Source organism: Pelodiscus sinensis, chromosome 3 (genome assembly GCF_052426305.1).
Source record: "Pelodiscus sinensis isolate ZL-2025 chromosome 3, ASM5242630v1, whole genome shotgun sequence".
NCBI classification, from domain to species: domain Eukaryota; kingdom Metazoa; phylum Chordata; order Testudines; family Trionychidae; genus Pelodiscus; species Pelodiscus sinensis.
In genome coordinates this window covers 126137723-126154348 of record NC_143054.1, presented here as the reverse complement: position 1 = coordinate 126154348, position 16626 = coordinate 126137723, and the positions used below count along the sequence as shown (strand labels likewise).

Here is a 16626-nt window from a genome sequence, read left to right as displayed (position 1 = left end):
TAGCTGTTACAGTCAAAAATTTCTGAATGTTTCACAGGTATCAGAAAAAATGTATACTTTCTTCTGTTGTTCATTCTTCCTCCCTTTTTTCTGTTATTCTCGGTTCATTTGTACTAGGGTCTTACTTTCTCTCTAGTTTGCAGCTAGATACATACACTCAATTCCATAGAGGACAAACATATTGAAAGAGGCACACATATTAGTAATAAATTCAAGTTGAAAAGCTATTCTTCAGATTGGAGAGAAGTTAGAAGTTGGACAGTGTCTGGTCAACACTGAGATTGTTTACTAAATATAAAGGACAGCAAAAGGGCACAGTTAATCAGTTGCAAAGTACAATAAATCTGAGGATAACGGCATATTTAAAAAAGTGAGAATTTGTATATGTTCTCTCTGAAAGAATTAGTAAATATTTTACTAAAAAGATTTACACAGAAAATGCAATTGTTCTTTGAATATCATGCCAAATTTGGAGAGGAAGACCTTGTTCATATTGAGAAAACATATGAGAAAACAAGTAATTAAGGTACATGTATACTGTGCAGCTAGGGAGCATACTTCCCAACATGAATATGCTAGTTCCATTCAAGTTAGTGTGCAAAAAACAACAGCAGTATAATCAGTGGTAGTATGGTCAGTGGCTCAAGCTTACCACCCACTACATACCTGGGGGATCTGGGAGGGTTTGTACTCAGATTGTAAGTATGATCTGACTGCCACTAATGCCACTCCCAGCTCTACAGCTATTTTAACATGCTAACTTTAGTAGAGCAAGTGCACATATTTCAACTGGTGCTGGAAGGTACACTCCCAGCTATATTGTAAATGTACATGTCATTTTGTGTTTCAACCAATTAGCATGTTTCTAAACACAACTGTTTTTATTCACACTAAAAGAAAAATAATGTTTAATACTGCGCTATTTAACAACACATATCCTTACAGGATGCATTTTCTCAGTCTAGACAAGACTTATAGTTAATTATTAAAGTATGAATTTGGATTGCAGTTCTGCTTTAAGTGCAAACTGCCCACAGCCTAATTTGTAGATTCATACTAGTCTCTGCACTGTGGTATTACAGGAGCCTCCGGGAAGGGAATGGTTAAAGTATTGAAAACTTGAAGTCCTTAATATCAGAGAATTAACAGTACACAAACATTAACAGAAAATGCAAAGTGTCATTCATATGAACTTACTTTTGAAGAATTCTAATAACTAATTTTCATAGAAATATAACACAGAATACCATTAATAATCATGCTACAGCTGCACCATAAAGTTTATTTTTATTTGTTTACATACAAAATATCTAGTTTTGGAAAAACAATATCAATTACTGACGATCAGAATTCTAAAAAAGTCATATAAACCTTTTCTAATAATAGCTATGTTCACCCAAAAAAAAGTCTTCATTTCACAAAAGTTTGTTTATCTTAGTTATATTAGTCTTTGAGCAACAGATAATTTTAGATCATGCTAAGACATGGATTTACCTTTCTGATCAGATAAATTATTTTCCATTGCTTGATATATATCACACACAATTTCTGTTTCCTAGCTTTCTTTCATATTGCAAGGACTCTACAATCCCACACAATTATCCTCTGATTCTTCCCTCTTCACAGTGCTCACCCCTTAAAAAAAAGTGAAGGAACCTTGTTAAGATAGTAAACCAGGAGCCTGGGTGATATTAGTGTGTTTTAATCAAGCCAATTTTGCCCTACAAAACTGACCTCATGGGTGCACTAAGGATTTTCTACATAATAAAAGTTGCATTGGTTTAAGATTTGAAGCAGGAGATTAAAGCAGTTAAATTAGTGCAAAATCCTATTTTTATATATAAGCACGTATTTTGTCTTACACCAAACTTATTCTGGTTTAATTGAAATTAGAAACAGGTTTTTGGTTTACAACAAACCAAAATCAGACTCTCAAACACAAATAATGGGTCTGTTCCAGTTTAACAATGAGATTAGTTCAACTTTTGTGTGTAAACGAGCCCTGATCTCAAATAACTGCAACTTTTGCTTCTGAGCAACAAAGCTCTGATTTCAAAGATGATCAGTGACATTATGATTCTGTACTGGGTATTATTAGTAAAAGCTAGGGACAAGTCACGGGCAATAAACAAAAATTCACAGAAGCCTGCGACCTTTTACTAAAAATACTGGGGGAAAGGAAGAGGGAAGAAAACTGTTCCAGGGACTTGCTCCAGGGCTGACAGCCAGTAAGCTGCTCTAATGATGGCTGTTTTAGGGGACATGGCTCCTGCTCTGCCTCAGAAGTCCATGACAGAATCATATCCTTTGTAATCAGCAAGAAGCGCTGTGTCTCACCATTCCCCTAACTAAAATATTACCACATCATCTCTACCATGGCACACTGCTGGCTTAGAAAGCAAGAGATCAAGCTCCAGATTTAAGGATGTTTTGCTGATTTTAATCTTGCCTACGGACAACTGTATTTTACTCCATCATTAAATATTTTATTTCCACTAACTTTTATTGTACACATTGTTAAGGTCACGGTCTGAACTTTCAACTTTTACTTACACTTAAAAGACACCACCAAAGATGAATTAGCATTATCTTTTTCATCGTTCCTTTGGCCATGTGGGAAATTGTCATGCTTTCGTTTTCTGAACCCACCCGATCCTATAAATAAAACACATTGGAAAAAAGTGAGATTCAAATAGTATTATTGATCGCCAATTTAATAACATTTTGACCAGATGTTATGGCATTCATTTCAGAAGTGTTTTTAGGGAGGTAATGGAAATGCTCTGTATGGATACTGAGCCTCAAACTGAGCACGTAGGAACACAATGAACTGTGAAAAGTTAGGTCACCAGCACTAAATACCACCCTCTTCTAAACACTGGTCTACACACGAGTACAAAATCTGTATAAGTGTGGGCATGTCTACACTACCAGCCAGATCAACAGGCAGTAATCAATCCAGCAAGAGTCAATTTATAGCATCAGACATGATAAGTCACTTGCCAATGCCGACTCCAGTACTCCATCAGAACTGGGAGCACAAGGGGAGTCGATGGGAGTCTCCTGTTGATGCACGATAATGTGGTAAGTAGACCTAAGAACATTCACTTCAGCTACACTATTCACATAACTGAAGTTTCAAGATCAATCTCACGCCATAACATAGAACAGGACTACTCAACACATGGCCCACAGGTTGCATGTGGCCCGCGGCCCGTTTGTTTGCAGCCCGCAGTGCAGTTTGGGTTTATGCAGGGCTTAACATGCAACCTGCGGATGGTATCCTTTGAACATGGCCATCACTAGGAACATGCTCCACAATAGAGAGGCATCTCTCAGGCAGGGTGAACATTTCAAGATGCAAGCAGACAGGCTGGCTGGAACAGACGGATACAGGGTGTCAGCATTTCTGGCCCCTAGGGAGGAGATGCAGAGAGCGGCGGGGTATTGTGGAAGGTGCTGGCTGCTTAGCTTTGCGGGCAGAGCCTGAGAGGCACTGACTGGCTCACACTAAGGATGTTAAATATCAGTTAATATACTAGTCGAGCAGTCGATGGAATTTCCACTGACTAGTTGATAGGTACTTCTGCATTCCTCCTCTGAAATGTACAAGAACCCCCTTAAAGTGACAGCACCACATGGAGTCCGGGGTCAGCTCCTTGTGGTGCTGCCATTTTGAAGTATCCCCTCTTCTCCCCCCCCCCACTTGCTGCCTCTGATGGGGGCAATAAGTGGGGGAATCAACTACTCAACTAGCCAATAAGCATTTGCTTATTGGATAGTTGACTAATTATTAACATCCTTAACTCACACTAGCCACATTTGGAGCCCTGCCTCCACCCGACATGGAACAACAGACTCCCGCGGCGAGAAAAGCCGCTCCGCGTCTCCCTGGTCTGCTGGGGGGAGGGGGGCGCAGCTAGTGCGCCCCCCTCCCCCCCAGCAGACCAGGCTTTTCTCGCTGACGCCTGGAGTAGAGCAGCTGGGGGGGCTGCCGGGTTGGTCCCACAGCACCAAGGTGCGGCGCTACTGGATCAATCCAGCAGCACCCCAGCTGCTCTGCCCCAGGCGTCCCCAAGTCAGCCACTTTTGAAACTGATCAGCGGCTGATTACAGGAAGCCAGAGACAGAGCTGCTCTGCCCCCTGGGCTTCCTGGAATCAGCCGCTGATCAGTTTCAACAGCAGCTGACTTGGGGACACCTGGGGTAGAGCAGCTGGGTTGCTGCCCAATTGGTCCCCGCAGCGCCGAGGTGCGGCGCTGCGGTGACCTACCCGGCAGCGCCCCAGTTGCTCTGTCCCAGTCCAGATTCAGCAGCTGTTGAAACAGATCAGAGGCTGATTCCAAGAAGTCCTGTAGTCAGCCACTGGTCAGTTTCAGCAGCAGCTGACTTGGGAACACCTGGGGTATAGCAGCTGGGGTGCTGCTGGGTTGGTCCTCGGCACTACTGGACCAACCCAGCAGCACCCCAGCTGCTCTGCCCCAGGCGTGTCCGATTCAGCCGCTGCTGGTCAGTTTCAACAGCGGCTGAATCTGGACACCATTTCCGACTTACCTACAAATTCAACTTAAGAACAAACCTACAGTCCCTGTCTTGTACGTAACCCGGGGACTGCCTGTATATGCAACCACACTTAAGATGCGGCCCTAGGCTTGTTCTGTGAGTATCACTGTGGCCTCCATAGCTGAGTAGCCCTCGGGCAGCCCAGGGCCTGGGCCAGTTAAAGGGTGGGATTTTTTCCTGGTATAAGTGTGCTGCTACAATCCCTAGGAACGATGATGCATTTGCTCCACTATGGCTTAGTGCCCCCATAAGCGATACCAGTGTAATCACATTTATAACTGTTGCAAGCAAACTGTACCCCAGTCATTCTACGCGCGAAAAAGCGGCGGCGCAAGACGTTCCGGCGCCTCGCTGCGCCCCGGCCGGGGCAGCACTGGGGCCCGGCTCTAGCCACAGCTCGGGAGCGGGGGAGTCCCTCCCGCGGTGCCACCCGCCTCCCGCCAGCGCGAACCCGGGGGGGTGGAACCTTCCAGGGGCCGGCGAGCAGCGGGGGGGGGGGGGGGGGGGGGGAGGGGAAGGTCACCGATCGCGGCCGGGGAACCCGCCGGGCCCTCCCCGCCCCCGGGCGCAGCAGCGACGTGCTCTGGCGCCGCCAAGCGCGACCCCAGCGTCACCTTCTTTGCCGCTCATGTTCCCTGCTGGGTGGGGGGGGGGGAGGTGACGCCCCGCCCCTCTCTCTCACGCGCGCACACACACTCCTGGGCCCCGCCAACCGCCGCCACCAGCGCCTCCAGTCTGAGCCGCCCCGCCTGAGCGCCCCTTCCGTTAGGACCCCGTCAGGTGATTATCGCAAGCGCCTGACAATAGCCCTCAACTTGCGGGAGCCAACCCCTCAATGCGGTCATAAAGCGGGAAGTGGTGAGAATGGAGACGTCACCGTAGGGGGAAGGAGTCGGCATTTCTGTCCGCGAAGGGGTTAGGTCAAGGAAACTAGTCTTGCTTCCACACAGGCATTCCTCAAACGGCTAAAGTACCTCCACTGAAGGACCCTAACTACGTACCCGTGAAACCGGTGTATTGTGGGAAATGTAGTTCTTTACTGGGAACGTGGTGACCCACCCGATGCCTTTCGCGAGCCCCAGCCTCTCGGAACGAAAAGCCAGCAGCTCAAAGTTCAAGTCTCAGATTTTCCTTCCTAGCCGGCAGGGGAGAAATTAGATCCCAAATTCTCGCTTTCCAACCTTTTAGTTCTTAATACAAAATCTAATTCCACGTATTAAAATGTTTCACTTTTAACATTTTTAAATCAATTTCTCAAAACAATGTCTCTGCTTTTGCAAAAAATACTTTTCTTTTTTCCACAATTGCCACCAGATTAAAAAATACAAAAACTCCAGGGGGAAGCAAGAGTAAAAATGCACGAGGACTCATGAAATGCATCTTCTCAAAAAGTTCTAGAAAGCTATTAGTTATGGCAACGAGGAGTCCTGTGGCACCTTACAGACTAACTGAAGTGTAGGAGCATAAGCTTTTGTGGGCAAAGACCCACTTTGTCAGATGCATGTAGTGGAAATTTCCAGAGGCTACCCCTCTGATACTATTAGTTATGGTAACTCCAACCACACTGTCAAATAACATTTGTCTGTGTTGTGCATGAGCAACCAATAACTATGCAGAGAAGTGCCTGTATGTCACCTTCAGTGATACCAGACTAAGGCCTGAGAATTTTCCAAAGTATCTCAGAAAGAATGGTACTGGATCAGAGCCTTACAGGGTGCCAACATTTGACAAAGATAGCTGCCAAGTCAAAGGCGATGAATAATCCACAAATAAGATAGTATCGTAATGCCACTATGTTGATTCACAGTACACCCACTACCTTTGACTCTGTGTGCAGTTCCATCTCAGACAACTAACATAGATAGAAACACTAACCCTGTTTATTTTCCTGCTGCATTGTCAGGGATTTTAGTTAACACTGGTTTATGGCACTGGCTACTTCCCTTGAACTTGTTCCATATTGCAATTAGTGTAAGTGTGTGATCTATGAGAAAAAATTGGTATCACGCAACTTTCACATATAGTAACTGTACACCCTAGCCTAACTATTGATATCTATCCAGAACAATTTGATCTTTGTTTAGGGTAAAATTTACCAATTTACACCAATGTGATTTCCTGTGGACAGAGTCTGGCTGGACATTAGCTCTATAATACAGGAAAATACTTCTTATCATAAACATTATCCAGACATAGCCCAGGTCTAGCAGAGCAGGGGAGTGTGACATTCCCCGTTAGGTACCCTAGACTGGACTGGCAAGAGAATCACCTCTGAGGGACCCCTCTAGGCCACCAGGTGGCCAATGGACTGAGGGAGAAGGAGTGGATTCTAAAGACAATCAGACCCAGGAGAAAAGGCCTGTCCCTGGCAGGAACCTGGTGCAGAGCAGAAGCAATTGGGGAGGGAGGAAAAGCCCATCTGGGTCCTTGTTATCTCTATTACTAAAGGAAACTCTGAAGACATCTCTATGGACACTGAGCCCCAAGTTGCTCACATTGCCCTAATCATGTGGGCTATCCGCAAGAAGGACAAGCTCTGAGGAGTGAAATCAGAAATGTTCACAGCACTCTGGCCTGACAATGCCATAGACTCTGCCTTCTCCCATTTACTCTTGATTTGCTCTTGGCTCTGACCTTTCCTAAACCCCAGTCCCTTCAGTCACCCATGCTCCTTACTCCTTTACCATCAGCAGTGGATGATCCAATGGGCAGAAGGAGTGCCCTGGCCAATTGGGTGACCCTAGAAAAATTGATGTCCCACTCCAGCAGAATCCTTTTATGGGGCAACAGAAGCCTGAAACCCTGGCAGAAGCATCAGCAGGCCTAGAGAAGCCCCTGCACCCTGATCTTGCTCCCCAGCAAAAGTGCTGAGTGGAACAGGAGAAACAAGGTCCCCAAACCTTGTCTCCCTCAGAAGCCCAGAGTGGCAGGGAAAGCCCCAGCACCCAGACCCCACTGCAGCCCCAGGACTGAAAGAGCTCTAACACCCTGCCTCGGCCTCAGAACTAGGGGGGCTCTAAGTCTCCACCATAGCCCCAGGGCGATAGTGAGGGGACAGAAGCGTCTCTGGTATTGGAGTCACAAGGTGGGGCAGAAAGGAGCAAACAGATTGTGAGGCCGCAATGCAGGGGTTCAAAATGAGGCAGGACTGTGGGTAGAGCAGAGGGAAGGCTGTGGGGGAAGGAGCTGAATAAAGTGGTCCTATGGGCAGGGCAGGGCTGCAGGCAAAGGTGTGTAGTGGGGCAGGACCATAGGTAGAAGGGATGGGGAGGGGACCCCCACTTGCTCTGGCCCAGGGCCTTAATTGGCCTCTCTCTGTTTGGTGCTTTCCCCATCTCTCTATGTCTCTCTTTTTCTCCATTCCATTCCACTCCCTTGCTCCTAGTGTAATGAACGTGCTGGCTAGGGTAACCATATGTCCTGATTTGGCTGAGAGAGTCTGTTTTTTAAGCCCTGTCCAGCCATCCTGATTTTTTTGGGTAAAAGTGAGCCTTTGCCCTGTTTGCTTTTGCCAGCTTGATCAGTTGCCAAGAGCAAACAGGACAAATGTCCACCTTTGTCACGCACACAAAAAATGAGGTGTGGGGGAGAGAGGGTGAGCTATAATGCCTGTCCAGTCCCATGGAAATCAGGGCTCCTGTGGGGACAATCATGACTTGAGTGAGCAACACCAATCCCAGCCTTTGGGAAATATGGTCACCCTCTCTAGTTTGTGGATTACTGCTTGTCTGAACCCTGCCTGACCTCTGTATGGGGAGGGAAGCTCAGACGAGTGGCTCAGACCAGACCTATGTGGTGTGATGTCCCATTTTCCCTTTTGGGAAATATGTTCACTCTAGTGCTGGCTCAGTAACTGGGTTTCTTCCTTCCAGACCAGCTGAGCTGGAGGGAGAGGCTCTAGCCAGAGAAGCAAAATGCAGGACAATGTAGCACTCTAAAGACTAACAAGATGGTTTATTAGATGATGAGCTTTCGTGGGCCAGACCCACTTCCTCAGATCAAATAGTGGAAGAAAGTAGTCACAACCATATATACCAAAGGATACAATTAAAAAAATGAACAAATATGAAAAGGACAAATCACATTGCAGAACAGGAGGTGGATGCAGGGGGGAGGAGGAAGGAAGGTAAGTGTCTGTGAATTGATGATATTAGAGGTAGGGAGAGTGGGATGTTTGTGAGTTAATGGTATTAGAGGTGATAATTGGGGAAACTATCTTGGTAATGGGTGAGATAGTTCAAATGTTTGTTGAGTCCTTTTTGGAAAGTGTCGAATTTTAACATAAATGACAGTTCAGAGGATTCCCTTTCAAGTGCAGATGTAAAAGGTCTTTGTAGCAGAATGCAGGTGGTTAAGTCATTGAGAGAGTGTCCTTTCTGGTTAAAATAGCAAGAAACTGTTTTCTCTTTGTGATCTTGTCTGATATCTGTTTTGTGGGCATTAATCCTTTGGCGAAGTGTCTGAGATGTTTGTCCAATGTACATAGCAGACGGACACTTTCGGCACATGATATCAATTCACAGACACTTACCTTCCTTCCTCCCCCCCCCCCCCGCATCCCCCTCCTGTTCTGCAATGTGATTTGTCCTTTTCATATTTGTTCATTTTTTTAATTGTATCCTTTGGTATATATGGTTGTGACTACTTTCTTCCACTATTTGATCTGAGGAAGTGGGTCTGGCCCACGAAAGCTCATCATCTAATAAACCATCTTGTTAGTCTTTAAAGTGCTACATTGTCCTGCATTTTGCTTCAGCTACCCCAGACTAACACGGCTACATCTCTATCACTAGCCAGAGAAGGGCACTGTGTGTTCAACACCCAGCCAGTAGAGGGCTCCCTAATCCCTAGAGAAAGCACATCCTGGAGCTCACCAGAGATTGGCTTTGGCAAAGAACCAGGCTGAGTGCAGCTGAGGCTATGTCTAGACTACACTGATCTATCAGAAAAAGGTACACAAATTGCATTCCACAATTTGCGTACCTTTTTCCAGTAGTTTTTTCGGAAGAGGCTTTTCCAAAATTTGGCCCGTCTATACTGGGCCAAATTTTGGAAAAACCTCCTCTTTCTGAAGAGTCCTTCTTCCTCATGGAAAGAGGAAGACAAGGCTTCCAAAAGAGTGCGTCTGCTCTTCCACAAAAAAAAGTGGAAGAGAAGACACATTCCCTGGACACAGCAGAGAATTTCCTGGAAAAGCCCCGTAGTGTAGACATAGCCTAAGCTATTTGAGACATGTAAGTGAAAGATGAGATCTATCATGCCGCTGACAAGGGGCTGGTAGTAGCTACAGTAGGAGGATAGAGGGCAGTGGCCAGTATGCAAGGGGTTAATAACAGGACTGGCCTTACCATGCGGTGAACTGAGGCAGCTGCCTCAGGTGCCAGACTGTGGGGGGCAGGGGACACCACTAGTACCCAGAGTGTAGAAAATTGTGTCTGCTGCTGGTGCATATGTATTCTCTCTGCTCTAGATGCACAGAGATGGTGGAGTGATGTGCTGGAGAAAGGAGGGCACAAGAGACATAACAGACAGGCAGGAGAAAAGGTGGCAAGGGGGCATCATTTGAGCTCCCCACCTTAGGTGCCAAAATGTTGTGGGCTGGCCCTGGTTAATAATGACGTCCTTGTACATTTCTTTGCACTTTTTATTTTGCCAGCTCATTAAAGCAATCCTCTCTTGTTGCTGATTTGAAATGTAGGAATATTTATGAGAACCCACCAGTGTCTGGAGCTCAGAGTCTAGTGTTTGCAGTTCCTATGGCAAGCACCACCAGGACTGAGGTACAGAGAGCATCCAGAAGGGGCTGGTGTACCACAGTTCTAACTGCTATATTCTACAGTAGGGGCAGTTACATCATTAAATCATTGTTGTCTGTCTTTCACCCACACACACATTTATCCTCATAGTACATTTAAATGAGGGTGGGAACCACAAACAAAAAATGTTAAAAATCGTAACATGTGGAACATATGTTTACAGGTGAGCAGCCTGATCACTCTGCGTGTAGGTTGCTTCTTTTTTCCATGTCCTTTGTCTGTATAGACCCTAATCCTGCAATACGTTCTGTGTAGATGGACCCTGTTCCTGAGCACAAGCCCATTACAGTTGTAGGTCCACCTTCATGAAACAGTTTACAGGACTGAGTTGCTAGATGAAAATTCTTTGAGATAGAGCCTGCTCTTGTTATATTTGTATGACACTGAGCACAGTAGGGCCCAATCCTGCCTGGGTCTTTAAGTGATGGATGAATATAAATACATAAATACAAATAATAGCAAACTTTCAGCCTACCCAGTTATAACAGTGGGAAGAATATAGCTCAGCCAAATTCAAACGATAACAGTTGCAAAGCTATTATATAAAACCCTATGGAAAGTTTCTTAAACAGTTAAACAGGAGTTGCTAAAGACTGATCTCTCTAATTGTCTGGAACAGATACACAAATCTATCATTTTATGTCCAGCCACGGAACCTACAAGCTAGTCAAGTTGCACTTGTGATGCCCAATTTCAGTGCTTTTCAGAACTGTTCCAAAGCATAACAAAAATGCTCCAAAATGCCTGATCTGTGAAAAACAACATTATAACATGTAACAAACAAATAAGGTAATTCCCAGTAGATCTTTTCCAGCCCTGCTTTTCATATTGGGCTATACAGCAGTTTTAATTTCTGCAGTGCTATCTACTGAGGAGCTAACTATATATAGTAATACTATATATAGTAACAATAAAAATGTGGAATAAGTGTGTTAATGTTGTTATTGCTACAGAAGTTAAAGTATGACTTTCTGTTTTGGAAGAAGTGAAAAATTGCTGTCAGAAACAAATGCCTTCTCTTTTTATGATTGTTTCCCTGTTCTCTCCAGCTGTTCAGACCAAAAGCAGAATATTTTAGGTGGGGTTTCTTCACCAGGGGAATGGGAAGAATATTAGAAGGAGAATATCTTGTATCACTTGGAAGTTTTCAGATGGCCTTGGACAGTAGAGATTTGATCCTGGGAGGTGCTAAGCATCATCATCCCTCTTTGACTTCTGAGAGCATCAAAGGCATTTAGCACTTGCCAAGAGCTGCTCAACAACACCTTGCATGACTTTCTTTTGAGGTTTGCCTGAGAGTGGGGACTGCCTTTCTGAGGCACAGCCTTTAAATGTGATGAAGACTATAAATTACAGCCCTCTAGTTTGCAGCTGGCTGCTAGACATCTCTGTCTTCTAGCTCACATAGTCTTACCTTCTGTTATATCTCCAGCATGTTTCCTTTTCTTATACCTGATGAATATGGCATACTCCCTTACTATTAAGGAATTGAAAGATAACAGGACCTGGGGCAGTAGGTGATAGCTGAGAGGGGCTAGTTGATAGTGCAGGATTGTTGTTTTGAGAGTGAGGTACTATAGAGCCTCCTTGGAGATTCAGGGTCTGATTAAGACATAAATTCTGTAGGCCTGTGCCTAGGGCCCCCAGTCCTGGAGTCTCATGGTGAGATCAGAATCTCAACTTCCATTAGAAAAAAATAGTTTCCAACTCTCATGAAGAAAAACTTGAAAACAGACCCTATGTGTGCACACTACTTGAAACAGTGTCTCCAAGGGGTTTGACCTTCCCCATTCATCATAACCCTGAAACCTGCTGCTTTAAGGCCTTCCATACAAATACTGCCCCATCACAGGGCTTGTATGGAACGAGAAGGCATTTCTGCTGCCCTCCTATGATAGCGCTGATGGGGAGGTCTCAACACAAACTACTTCAGAGAGTGCTCTGCTTTGGGGTGCGTGGGAGGAGTCCTCTCTTCTTTATGAAAGACCTCTTGTGTGGGTGACTACAACACCTACAAGCTCCGACAAGGGTGGAGCCACTATGTGGGGGAAGGGTCACAGTGTGCAGACAGCACCATGGGATTTCTATGTAGGGTGTGTTTAGATCCTCAGAGAGCCTTAATCCAGGACTGTGGAGGCTGGCAGTTTGGTAGAACCAGAATTTCCAACAGTATGTCAACACTGCAATTAGACACTTGTGGTTGACCCATCCCAAATGACTCCATGCTTCACTCTCCCCTTCACAGGGTCCTAGAGCCTGGGTTCCAATCCAGGCCTGAACGTCTACACCAGTTAAACCGCCCCTGAGCCTGAGCCCTGTGAGTCCTATGCAGGTTTTTAATTGCAATAGAAATATACCCCAAGTGAACTTGTAGGGTTTATTCCACTGTAAATGGACACTGCAGAGTTTGCATAGGATTAAACAGATTTGTAACACACTCACACCATTGAATCACCCTTACGCAAATCTGATAAGTTTTTATTAAAGTCGCTGCTCTCATGGCAGCGCCATTTGGTCGCTAGAGTTGAAATTTAGTCTCTCTCTTTTTTTCCTTTTTATCTCACTGTACTGTACACACAGAGAGTGATGATGTGATGTTGACTAGGAGATAGCCTTACGCTTATACTTTCTATCTACCATAGTTATCATACTACTGAAATCTTGACATCTTGAAATCTTGCTGGATTAAGGCTCTCTGAGGATCTAAACACACCCTACATAGAAATCCCATGGTGCTGTCTGCACACTGTGACCCTTCCCCCACATAGTGGCTCCACCCATGTCGGAGTTTGTAGGTGTTGTAGTCACCCACACAAGAGATCTTTCATAAAGAAGAGAGGACTCCCCCCACGCACCCCAAAGCAGAGCACTCTCTGAAGTAGTGATAGAAATGTAGCCGTGTTAGTCTGGGGTAGTTGAAGCAAAATGCAGGACAATGTAGCACTTTAAAGACTAACAAGATGGTTTATTAGATGATGAGCTTTCGTGGGCCAGACCCACTTCCTCAGAAGTTTGTGTTGAGACCTCCCCATCAGCGCTATCATAGGAGGGCAGCATAACTTAGGATATTTACACAAATTGAATAAAGTGAAATAACAAAAAGTATGACACAGAAGGGAACTGTGTAAACTGTGGTCACTATGCAGGTCAGAACTGTTGCTTGACCTCTCTAGAAGCTTGCAACTGGTTGACAAAGGGAAGTGGAAGGTCAGCTGGTCTCTGGTTGTTATAACAACAAACTGTTATGTTTGTCAGGCAACTGTAATGCCCAGAGCCTGTTGGCAGTTGCAAAGTAAAGGTTGGTGGGTTTTTTTGTTTTGTTTTTGTTTTGTTTGGGGGTTGGTTTTTTTTGCTTTTCTCCTCTTTAACTGGTATAGTTTTGGAAAATTACAGTTGAAGTGGGGACTTTCCTTAAAGTTGTGAGCCTCCCTCCATTGTTACACTGCTGTGCAAAGAACTTTTGAGGAGGATTGGCAAGATGATTTTTGGTATACACCCATAGCACTTAACTGACGTATAGCCAAAGTGTGTGTGTACATATGCACATGCGTAAGGCATTGCTGCAGTGGGTGTGTTGAAGATGCTCTCTGCTGATAGGAGAGAGCTCTCCTGTCAACATAATAAAACTACCTCTGAGAGCAGCAGAAGCTGTCAGCAAGAGAAGCTCTGCCACCAACATAGTGCTAGGCACATGAGCAGTCTGTGTAATTTATATTGCTCCGGGGAGTGGCTTAGTCACACTGCTAAGGGAGAGAGACCCTTTCAGATTCCTGGAATCTCCTGCTACTGAAGTAGACCCAATGAAACAGACTTTGTGATACAGACTGAGTGTGTGTGACACAGAGACCAGAGAATGTGTGTGGCAGTGTGTGTGTGCGCACGCATGGCACAGAGACAATGTGGCACAGACTGGGTGTGAGAGACAGTGACACAGAAAGCATGTGTGCTGGCTGCTACTGGGTAAGTTTCTGAGAGAAGTCTTGCTCTGTCCCTTTAAGATAGGGAAAGCTGTCCTGCTCTGTTGTCCCCTCTCTCCTCCACTCTGCAGAGATGGAGTATAACAGAGAGAAGTGTGCATGAGAGAGACAAATCAAGCACTGAAATATTAGAAACGGTGCACTGCCACTTAAGACAGGCACTCTTCTGAATCACTTACGATCCATGCTTCTGATTGGAGCAGCTCTGTTGTGTGTCTCCCTCTCTCTAACCCCAGTTCTGCAGAGAGAGGATGCAGGGGAACACTCCCCTCTCCTTTCCCCTCTGCACAGCTAGCTGGAGAATCCCTGGAGCAGCTGGGCTGCAGGACTGAGCAAGGCGAGGGGGAGGGACAGCTAAACATAGGCTGTGGGCTATAACTTAAGTATGATCGCTCTGCTAATCAGCTGGGTAGCCAGAAAAAATGCTTGACTGGCTGGATCCGGCCTCTAGGCCCGATTTTGTCCACCCCTGAGGAAGGTAGTGATGCTGGCTGTCTAAGGAACGTATTCCTTCAGTGTACATTAAAAAAATGCTAGAATGAAATCAGAAATGAGAATACATTAACCCTGCTACACTGATATCTTCAGGATACTCAAAATTTGGGAGCAAGTTCATCTCTCTCTTTCCTCTTGCACCCATGCATCTGTTATCCAAAATATTTATTTAGCACTGAAGTTAAATAAGAGTTAACAAAATCTACCAAAACGTAAGTTTTTTCAAAGAGTTTTTTAAAATCCCTTCCTTTCTTCATTGCTCAATGTTCTGTCTCTTGGCTCTTGTGATGTCATCATTTCACTGTCCTGCATTTCCCTTTATCGTAGGCTTTGTCTAGACTAGAGTTTGCTGTCCTGCTGTAATTGTTTGCCAATTGCTTGTTAAGTGGTTGTAAATGCTAATCTAGACACTCTGCAAATGTTTGTATCAGGACATGGGGGCTCAGCCTGTGACAAACCACACAATTTTTTGCTCCAGAACAAACATTTGTATAGACCCTCAGTTGTCAACATAATTAGCTTTTACAATCAATTAGTTCAAATTATAACAGGATAACTAACTCTAGTCTAGACAAAGCCAGAACATAAGTCCCTTAAGAGAACCAAGACTTGGATTTTCAGTAAAAAAAAAAAAAAAAGAGGCAGCAAAAGCTTTGCTCCCCCCCCCCCCCAATAAACCTCAAAACAAACATGCAAACAAATAAACATGTAGGCCCCAAATCTTCAGATCAGAAGATTTATAGATCAGAAGAAAAACAAACGCAGTCTCAGTTATTGACCCTTTACAGATCCCCTTTAAAAAAGGAAATTCTCCTTTACATTCTTAATTCCTAAAATCAGGGTAACCATTTACTTTGTGGGACTGAAAGACTGGATATGGGTGTGAAACTTCGTCCCCCTTTACCATTACATTCACAGTATGCTTATAGAGCAGAGTGCTGGTAGCACAACAGACAAATTGGTTAGGGAAAGAGAAAGTCCATTAGGGGAAAGGCCCTCAAAAAACCCTTGTCTTGAAAATAGCTACAGGTTTGGTTTAATAGTTAAGATTTCTGAGGGTTTTTTGAGTGAGATATAGTCCCACTAAAAAAATCACGTGACACAAATTTTACACTGATAGCTTTTTTTTTAAACACATACTTGGGGCTCAAATTATGGTTCTGATCCTAATATTACTCCTCTGGGTTAAATCGTGGATAATTTCCACCATCCACTTACACTTTGGGGAAGCAATGATTAAGGAGTTATTAAGGGGATAGGGTAGAATTCATGCTGTAAATTTAGGCCTTTTGATAAGAAAGTCTCATAAGAACGTAAGAATGGCCATAATGGGTCAGATCAAAGGTCCATCCAGCCTAGTACCCTGTCTGCCAACAGTGGCCAATGCCAGGTGCCCCAGAGGGAGTGAATCGAACAGGTAATGATCAAGCGATCTCTCTCCTGCCATCCATCTCCACCCTTGACAAACAGAGGCTAGGGACACCATTCCTTATCCATACTGGCTAATAGGATGTTAGGAATCATTAAAAACCCATGAATTTATCTAATTCTCTTTTAAACCCTGTTATTGTCCTAGCCTTTACAACCTCTTCAGGCAAGGATTTCCACAGATTGACTACGCTCTATGTGAAGAAGAACTTCCTTTTATTTGTTTTAAATCTGTTTCATTTAGTGGCCCCTTAGTTTCATTTGGTGGCCCCTAGTTCTTATATTATGGGAACAAGTAAATAACTTTTCCTTATTTACTTTCTCCACACCACTCATGATTTTATAGA

General features: G+C 44.6%; 1 protein-coding gene across 3 annotated transcripts in view; it reads right to left on the bottom strand.

Moving 5' to 3' along the window:
• The window catches only part of TSNAX (translin associated factor X), a 42119-nt gene extending 36798 nt beyond the window's left edge, over positions 1-5321 (bottom strand). The window contains exons 1-3 of one of the 3 annotated variants that reach the window (XM_075924736.2): positions 5178-5232; positions 2554-2655; positions 1495-1635 (exon numbers count right to left, since the gene is read on the bottom strand). In XM_075924736.2, the coding sequence (XP_075780851.1) occupies positions 1495-1522 (28 nt within the window). In that variant the 5' untranslated portion in view covers positions 1523-1635; positions 2554-2655; positions 5178-5232. Of the gene's footprint in view, positions 1-1494; positions 1636-2553; positions 2656-4861; positions 5007-5177 lie in introns of those variants that run through there. The other 2 variants (XM_075924737.2, XM_075924738.2) reach the window with 2 other exon arrangements.
• Between the last annotated feature and the right edge of the window lie 11305 nt (positions 5322-16626).